This window comes from Ptychodera flava, chromosome 15 (assembly GCF_041260155.1).
Source record: "Ptychodera flava strain L36383 chromosome 15, AS_Pfla_20210202, whole genome shotgun sequence".
In the NCBI taxonomy this organism is placed as follows: domain Eukaryota; kingdom Metazoa; phylum Hemichordata; class Enteropneusta; family Ptychoderidae; genus Ptychodera; species Ptychodera flava.
Window position 1 is genome coordinate 23,978,306 of NC_091942.1, and position 10,177 is coordinate 23,988,482.

The window sequence follows — 10,177 nt, forward strand, 5'->3', positions numbered from 1 at the left end:
AAAGATTCATCACTGAACTAGCTAGTCTGATAGCTGGGTACAAATTTGCATATTTCATCTCAATTTAAACAAATCTTATGAAAATCATCCCTCCAGAGGACCTGTACTCCTTCTATTAATTAAAGGAATTGGTGCAGCTGTTTTAAAGGAGCTTTGAATGTAAAATTTGACGGATGCCGGACGACGCCACGGATCCACCTATTAGATACGCTACCTGTCGTTGACAGTGTAACTTAACTGTCTCTGAGACCATTTGCTAAATATTTGCAGCAATATTAGCTCGTTCATTCAGAAACTTAGACATCAAATCATTGCTAACATGCTACTGACATTTATTGCTCTGAAAAATTGAACAAAAGAATAAAGTTCTCCCGGCAGCATTTACACTGTGAAAAGTCTCTCGGCAGCATTTACACTGTGAAAAAATCTCTCGGCAGCTTTTACCTTGTTAAAAATGTTAAAGGACAAATGCTGGCAGCATCCAATGCTTTTACATGACATCATAGTCTTGTAGCAGTTAAGGTAGTGCTCCTCGCAAGCGAAAGGCAAACTTTTGATTAAACGTTCCTTTCCGAAACTTTCAACCATACTCTAACAAAATTGAGAATAAAAATGAGGGGGTCTTCATGCAAAGTTTGATAGTAGAGAAACAAATTACCTGACATTTTCCGATTTTTGAAATTCAAAATGGCTCCCGTCCCCGTGTCATCTTTATCGGTAAAAATAAAATTTTCAATTTTTGAAAACTTCGACCGTGAAAATTTTTCTTACTTAAAGCTTTAAAATGGGCCCCCATAAGTGAAATATCAGAAGAGTATGAATATTATCACCCTCAGTTTTGAATCTCGTTTTCTCTAGAGCTCGGAAAAGAAATTATTTTGCTCACTTAAAATATCTTTTTGATTGCTAAAAAAGCGATTTTGACCATTTTTCAAAATTTTCATGTAATTCTTCACTGATTCAGACTTTTCCAAACTAAAGATAACACGATTGGAACTAATTTGGGATAACTGGATGGTGACGTAAGGTCGTTTTAATCTGCAAATGTAAGCTCATCTGCTTTTTTTTAAGTTGCACACTTGTTTTTATGGGTACTTTGTAATATTGCAACATTCAACTATTTGGTAGCTAACACATTCGAGAAATTCGAAAAATATGAAGATCCAATTTTCCCAAATTTGTTCCGATCGTGTTAGAAAAGCTTTGTGAGCGCTCACCATGTTCATGCCAATTTACACGTGACCTTACTATTGCACCTTGAGTGATGCTAGCACTAACATTATCGTACAGTTTCTTCTGTTTTTCATATTCCATTGCGATATCATCAGCATTGGAAATGTCAGTGGAAAGTAAATTCCTCAATCTTTCTAAATTTAAAGGAATTTCCAATGTAAATTTCTGCGTTGTTTTGCTTTACTTTTACTGAAGCGAAAAGTGAAATCCCTGCTCTTATATTGTAATAGCTCCCATTTACACCTAGGATCTGACATGAAATTATACTCAGTTTTCCATCCCGTGAGTTTTCCTTCATTTTTTTTCTGGCACACCTGCAAAATGCAAAAAACGTGAACACATAAAACCTTTCAACAGACGCGACATTTTCATTCAAAATAGACATTCCTAAAATACAGAGTATTAAAAAAATGTACTTCATTGTGGAATTTAATGGCTGTCCATGCTCTTGTAGTGTCCTCCGTCTTTGTTTTAAGAAGACGTTTCGTTGCATGCATTCGTTCCACCACTTGGACTCCATTCAGGCTTCTTTATAACCTTGTCACACAGAGAGTAGAAAGCTGGTAGGAGATCTGCAAATAAAGTAGAACAAAAAAAACCAATATGAATTGCCGTGAAAGATAGTAATCAGGTCAATCCTTGATCAGTTTTCCTCTTAAAATTACCAGTTTTGTAAATACGGAAAGTCGAAAGAGCTAATAATTGGCATGTAATGCATGAATGTGTTTGTAAGATTTTCAAACACGAAACTTGTGTGTGAACGAGCGCAGCAACCGCCATACAAACCAGTAGTAAACTTCAAAAGTTGTGAAAGGGATGGTTTTGGTCATAATTTAGGCCGGAATGTCCAAATTATATTATCTGTTTAATCATTGAATCTGCTTACTAAATATGAAAGTGTTCTCTATCAAATACGTAGTGTACATCACTCCTCTGGGGCATTCAATGCTGGCATCGCACTTTACAATCGGTTGATGGCAAACAGATCAATACATCACGTCCTGTACTTCTTTTGATATCTTAGTTTGATCTATTAAACAGCATTTTTCATTTTCATCCCTGTTTCAATCACAAGGGACACTTCTGCTTTATCGAACAATCTATCAGACACAATTAATTAATTATCCCTTTCTCCCAAGAAAGAAGACCTGAAAGAAAGTACACCAGGTCATCAAATTGGACTTTATATTTCATGCTAAGACACATTATTTATTAATTTTCAGTCTTTAGTTTTTCCTTCGTTTTAAATGTAGAAAGTCCGTGCTCATTATTAATTTGATAATTCTGTTCTGTATAGTATCTGTTGTTGTTGTTGTTGTTGTTGTTGTTGGAATATGAGTTTAAAGATGCGTGCTGAGCAATCTCAGCTTAAAATAAGCAGAACATAACTTACCTTCATGACGTGGTGATATAAAATCTGCCACGGCTATAATGATACCTGTATCATCAGACGGTACAGCTACCTCTTCGTCCGGTGAAAAGTATGGCGTAAAAAGATATTTTGTGCTTGGATCATTCAACTCCAGGAGGTCACTCAGTCTCGTTGGTTGCTTATTGTACGTCGTGATAAAAGCATTTAGACCATACTTGACCTTAATTGGTCGCTGGATCGGTTTGCTCTGTGCCAAGTCTAACAGAGCGCGGACCGGGTTGCCATTGGTGTAGCACTGGTTGTCAAGGTTTATAAAAGTACAATACATTCTTTGGTTGATTTCAATCAACTTGCAGTGGCCATTCTTCAAGATGAAAATATCCATAGCAAGGAAGTCATTGTTGTACCCATGGCTTATCATCCTCTCGGCAATATCTCGGAATTTGATCTTTACCTTTTCGATCACGTCTGCGCCTAAGGTACTGGGAAGGAGGGAGGCCTTAACACAGCCTGGTCGGTTTTTCCAGACGAACACATCACATACTTGCCATGGTATAATTCGCTTGTTTGCAATTAGACCTTCAACGCCAACAATTGCAGCTGCATCAACATACTCTTCCACGATTACACCGTTCTTAAATGCTTCTGGGTATTTGCGATGGCTGATCTTGCCTTTCAGAAATTCACACAGGCCAGAGACTGGAAATTTCTTGTAGAGATTCATCTGTGTAACCATATCCTGTAGGCAATTTACCTTTATAACACCACGTGACGATGTTGCAACACATGGCTTCATGATTGCGGGGCAGCCAACATTCTGAAGAGCCTCTTCAAGATCATTTAGCGTGAAATCGTCGAGATCCAAGTGAGTGAATTTGATCGGATGTGGATCTGGGTCTGCATATTTCCTGGTGAGGTATTTGTTATGGCACAACATCATCGCCTCCAAAGTTGGACCAGGGATGTGTGGAAATTTGTCGCACAGTGCAGCTTTGACAACCGATGTATCGTCTCTGCATGACAGAAGAAAATCAATGCTGTACCTCTCAATCATATCAGCACAGTGTTCCAGGTATTCTGTGAAACAGAATGTTGTACTACTCTTCGTACCTGGCCCTCTGGCCGGAGATGGATTGACCGCCTCAAAAAGCTTCAGTCCATCTGGGATGGATAATTTCTCGAGGTCCAAGTTGAACCTGTCTTTCCATGTAGGCAATAAAGCAAGGACATTTACGCAGGAAGCCTGTTTTTGAAAAAAAAAGAATGACTCTTACACTGTTCTCCCATTTTGATCACAATCAATGTAAAAAATATTTTTATTTTCATCAAGTAAACTAAGTCTCATACAGGTCAGAATGGATTGTAAAACCTGGCTCATAATTTAGACAGGACTGGGGGATTCAGATGGGAACTTGCCTAATTAAATATGCAGGAAGTTTCAATTGTCAAATTTTCATTTTTAATGCTGACCTTGACCGGGCGTCACAAGTCGGACGGCTATGCCAAACATAATAAGCTTTACATTAACTTGTCAGTCAGGAATATTTACAATAATTACAAAGAGTTACTCTGCTTTGTTTCCGAAACAGTGACGGTACATGGTCACCATGCCTCCTCCCATCCCAATAGGGCTGTTATGGAGTTGCGTATGACAGAGTGGACAAATATTTAGGGTAACTACTTTCCGGCTAGATGCGTTCCTTATTCAGAATAAAATAATTAATCGATGGGGGTTGATAAACACGTAATTGACTTGCAGTTCTCTACAGCTGGATGTCTTTTCTTACTTTCTTTTTTCACTTTTCCCGGGATCAAGAAGTGCCTTTATGTAACTATCATCGACTGACAACTGTAACAGTTCTAGATCCATATCTGTCCTTGTGCCAGACTTTCAGATCAGCCTCAAGCCGAGTAAACAGCGTCTCAGCATAGACACTACCGTTTTATCAGAAAGTATCACCACGGCAGAAAGAAGCGCACACGTTTTAGGCATCGGCGCGGATGGATGTTTTGTCTGAAATATATCAGTTTGAGTGAGACGGGATCCTTACTAAAAATATAAACATGGTTGGGTCAAACCAATATCGAAAATCACGTATCCGAAATAAAGGGGCTGTGTATCAAATTGCAATTAATATTCGACTTTGTTGTACGCATAAGACAGAACACGTCGCAACGCAACTACTTCGTGCGCAATATTGCTAGTCAACACTCGTAAACATCAATTTAAAGCCGATTCCACACAAATGCGTTCGCTTACCAAACTAAAAAAACGACTGGCCGCAAAAGGTATCGCGCACTTCGCGTGATTCAAATTTTCGAATTCGTTCACAACTTAGCAGCGATTTATGTAAAAATTACTCGAAAACATGATTTCCTTAGGTCTGAAATCTGTAACAAAATGCAATTAAGACAATTTTTCATGTCTTTCCTTGATTTCCAGATCGAAATATGGTTGGCCTAAAAATGCCACGAATTGTATTGGGTCAACCTACACACACATCTTTATTTTTGGCTTAAGCACTGACTCATCAGCTGAAATACACGTCTTTTTCCGATTTTACAGTTACATGTCACAGTGGTAAAAATCATACGATATTTAGGGTCATTTTTGAAACGGGATGTTCACTATACACACATATCTTCTTTTGGCCTAAGGGACGGACCATTGAAGCTTGGGAGGTGGGGTGGTCACAATCAGATTGTGAATATTGTTTTGTACAATTGTAAATTTTTGATTTTTTTTTCCGAGTGAGTCGTGATGTGCTATTTTTTTTCTAAGTAAATTGTTAGAATTTTAATTTTTTGCCATTCGATTTTTTTAAATTTTGCAAACTTGTCTGAAGATTTTCCCCCTAATTCTTTGCTTTGAATTTTTTTCTGATTTTGACCACCCTCCCAAGATCTAATGGTCCATTCCTAAAGAGTGACACATCTCCTGAAATACATAAACAGATAACAAGAAGCTTTAATATTGTATCTACAACTACAGCAATGACAAATGCACTAATCCACACACACATAAGCACATGCGTACGCTACAAAGTTAACCACTGACCTCCAGCATTGTCGCAGGTTGTTGCAGTTGAGCTAACTATAAAATTGTAACAAGATCTGTATCCTATAGCGTGATCAAAATATCTTTAAGGAACTGAAGTCTATCAGATGACAGAAGAAATATCGATATCCTAGAATAGACATTTTGTAATTGTGTTTATGATCCGGTAAGAATACCTGACCCAAACGCTCTTACCCGTACACGCAAATACATGTAAGATTTAAAATTATTCATAAAAACATACACCATTCCGAAATAATGTTTTCTTGTACTTCAAAATGCGGAATAAGGAAAATAATCTCTTAAATGAGTCACGATTTTTCTTTACAAGAAGGTATCCAGGCAAGAGTTTACAAAAGTACAGCAACAATTCAGTTCAAAGGCCATCTTTTGTAGATGATATACTTTCTTTGACACACCTTTCTTTTTTTACAAATGACAGTGCCTACGCTTTCTATAAATACCAGTTCCATGACGTCACGCACTTTGTATTTCATCCAGGAGCCATTATGTTACCGTGCCCTATATCCCTGGTTTGCCCTATTGGCAATTCATGCAAGTCAAAATCGACTCTGTAGAAGCAGTAAATCTCAAGGCATCCGATGTTAACATCTCTCTACTCGATTACCCCATAAAATTCAATAAAAAGATCCCTGAAACCTGTCACAAATTTCCCTTATTAGAAAAAAATAATCAGGTAGCACTTCTGGCGAAAAAAATTACAAAATCACAGCAAAAATTCGCTTTACCTTGTCCCATATATAGTAATTTTCTCGGAAAGTGGCCATCGCTTTTAGAATAAACATTATTTCAGCTTTATAGAAATGTACGTTTTATGGTATTTAATGCTTCATTTAGAAGATACGGTACGCACTAACCCGACCCACTATTTATTATCATAGAGCATTACGCAAGTCAAGTTGGCTCAAGAGAGGCAGTGCATCCACAAATATTCAATATTAACATGTTTTTTCTTGGTCAGCAGATTGCAATGAACTCTGAAATACCCATATGGTAGGTTTATATGGGAGTGCACGGTGTGTCCTTCTGGCCCACGGACTAATGGGGAAAGTGCCGGCAACAGTACACTCAGTGTGACAGTTTTCGGATAGGGTAGTGAATTTCGCCAAAAGTCGTTTCGTAAATGACCAGCAATACAAAATCTTATTACCATACTTTCGAAACTTTATTGTGGTTATCCTCAAACTCAGTTGACACGACGGGAGTGGTATTTCGGGGTCAAAGTTGCCAAAGTTTTGACCCCATGTTGAGTGCGTAGTAATCGGACTGCAATCCAGTAATCGGACGTCGTGTTTGGAATGTGATTAGGAGCTAAGTATTGATAATTTGAAACTTCAAACCACCGATTTTTAATTCGATGTGTTTAGAAAACTGTATATAAGAATATTTCATGATAATTACTTATGTATAATCCATGGACGACTCAACTATATTTCGACGTGTATAGCGCTTAGATATCGGACACGGGCTGTCTCTGTGTGTGTTGCTTTCGGCACCTTGTATGGTACGGTGTGGCTAACTTCGCTAAGTTTGTACAGGGAGTATTACTTATAATTGTTTCCATTGCATATTTTGTTTGTATTAGAATCGCACAGGCATTATTTGATAAAAAAAGCGAGTATATCTCATCGTATGGAATTATTTACCTGTCAAGTTTTTACGCGGTAAGTCACTTACTACGTTTACACAATAATGCTAAATATTGTCTGTCCGAAAACTTGTACACCTCTTACGTTCATTAAATGTACTTTTTTTCTCGAAAAAACTGCGCAGTTTTCGTTAAAACTACATGTAATCGTAGCGAACAATGGAAAGAATATTTTCAAAATCATTATTCTCCCCACATTCAAAATTCAATGCTAAATCAGGACTTTAGTCAAAATTTCGGTTACTTTGACCTGACGGCAGAATGTTGACAGTATCACTGACGCTATGTCAAACGACAAATTGTGACCGCCGCTCGTAGCGAACTCAATAGCTTCTACCAAAAAAACCATCGAAAACGGGACAACAGTGTCATGTGACTTAATATGAGGTCACATGACCTGTAAAACGCTATCGATACGGAGCGAAGTGAGTGTAACTAACAGTATGTCACTAAACGTCCGAAAACTGAGGTCGTCCGAAAACTGTCACACTGAGTGTACTACATCTACCATAGAAATGACTTTCTACGTCAAATATGCCGGAGATACGAACATCGGACACCAAATAATTGATCCTCTTAGATCACTAGATACAATTGCAAATTAACTTAGATTTCTTCAAAAAATAGCGGGTATCTTGAACACTGCGGACATTTTAAAGACACGTCATACAAACCTGTCCTGACATCATGGAGTAGCTGCGACCAGGGATTTACAGGTTGTGTGGAATATTGTGCAGTGAATCCAGCCTGGGACTATTTTTGTTCAGAACAGAGACGCGGCCCCTGACCTGAGGCAGTGTTCAGTTTATTGTGGCTGCGGATCCACCGGCAATTTTTCTCATGCCTCTGTCAAAATAAAATCCCCTACCTACTCAAAAAACAAAGTCATGACCCTCCAAAGAAGATAGACGTCAGCATAACAATCATGAAAATTTAATCTTTCTCCATTGAGTTAACACGGGGTACATGAAAGACAATTTCCTCCACTGAGGCTCTTGTGACCTGAGCTGTGGGTCAATAGGTGTGGTGTTTTCAGACGGGATTCCTGCTTTTTACGGGCTGATTTTGACTTTTACGACTTTGAACGTCTCCTGAGAGTCGTAAAACACCACAGCTATGCACTGGCGCGCGCAGTGTAAGGCTAATAAGTTAGCATGCGAGGCGAAGCCTTGGTCGCAGCCGTAGTTGTAAATAGCGAGAAGCTCCTAAGGCAGGGAGCGTTCGGTTATTACGGCTGGGGGTGGGCCGGCAAAATCCAGAGGGGGGTTACCTTAAATTTGAAAACTGCAAGGGGGGGGGGGGGTTTCATGTATTTTTCAAACAGCTCAGGGGGTCACTTAATTTTCATAAGTAACCGTCCCGTCAAATACGCCTAGTTTTCAATCGGGTTCGAACCCACAACACTCGTACAGCATCAGTCGCTTAGCGGAGAGGCCACAGGGAGAACCGCTAGGCTAAATCTCCACTCCCAAAAAAGAGTGGTTCAATAGCCGGCTAAGTTGTTACATTTTTCTGACTGAGACCACGTTGTAGAGTTCGCGAATTACTCACGCACGCATGCCCTCCATCACACATTGCACATACAAACTTTATCGAAGCGAAGAAGCGAATTCATCGCTTTAACTGAGCGAACGATAACCTCGGGGACAATTCTGGCCACCAGCAGAGTTACTAACCCAGGGTAGAAAATACGGCTAGTTTTCAATCGGGTTTGAACCCACAAAAATGCAGTTTCAGTGTTCAGAAATATTCTGGGAGATAAAAATGGTTTGCTGCATGATTTCATTCTCTGAAATCATTTAACTGTAAATCTGAACAAAAGTATAATTATCTGTCACATGAACATCTTGACTTGGCAACTCTGAGGCATGTCTTATTGTAAATCGAGCTAACTGAGGACAATGAACAATTCCTCTTACTTACATATTAGAGATATAGCAAGTTTTGTCAGGGAAATAATTTAACATTTACCTGTAGACTACTAGTACCATGAAAAGTGAAATTCCAATATCATAATAGTTGTCAACATCTGAACTTTCAAATACCCTATTTGAATCAAGTACATTTGCATCAATTATCAAACACCTATAATAAAAGCATAAATTAATTTAGAATTGTAAAAAAAATTATTCATAGTTTTCTCATAGAATCCAATGTATAGTGAATCAACATTTTAGTGAAATTCCAAAAATCCAATTTCTTGCACACATATCAACCTTTAACCATCCTAGTCTAACTAAGTACTTAAAAATGAATTATCAAACATCTGTAAATACACAGATTTAGATAGTTTTGTATTGGAAAAAAAAATATTCATAGTTTCCTCATAGATTATCATGTATAGTGAATCAACATTTCGGTGAAATTCTAAAATCCCATTTCTTGCACACATATTCATTTGTAACCAACCTAGTCCAATCAAGTACATTAATATGAATAATTGAGAGTACATGAATACAAAGATTTTCCTATTTTGTATTGGAAAAAGTTATTCATAGTTTCCTCAAAGACTATCATGAACAGTGAATCTACATTTCAGTGCAATTCCAAAATCTAATTTCTGGCGAGCACATCCATTTGTTACCACCCTAGTCTAATCAAGTACATTAATATTAATAATCGAGAGTACATAAATACACAGGTTTACCTATTTTTATCTTGGGAAAAAATTATTCATGGTTTCCTCATAGACTCCGATGTATAGTGGATGAACATTTTCAGTGAAATTCCAAAATCAGATTTCTTGTACATATAATATGCACCTTTAACCATCATATTCTAATCAAGTACAATTATGTTAATTACTCCAAACTTACGACGTTAAATTTGATGAAACACGCTACAT

The 10,177-nt window shown here is 37.9% G+C and overlaps 1 protein-coding gene across 1 annotated transcript; it reads right to left on the minus strand.

Annotated features, from left to right (window-relative positions):
* Positions 1-1,310: 1,310 nt before the first annotated feature.
* Positions 1,311-8,087, minus strand: LOC139152380 (uncharacterized). The gene is made up of 3 exons (XM_070725508.1): positions 8,007-8,087; positions 2,627-3,848; positions 1,311-1,805 (listed from the first exon to the last, which is right to left on the minus strand). Exons 1-3 carry the CDS (start codon positions 8,019-8,021, stop codon positions 1,705-1,707), a joined length of 1,338 nt encoding a protein of 445 aa, XP_070581609.1. The 5' UTR covers positions 8,022-8,087; the 3' UTR covers positions 1,311-1,704.
* Between the last annotated feature and the right edge of the window lie 2,090 nt (positions 8,088-10,177).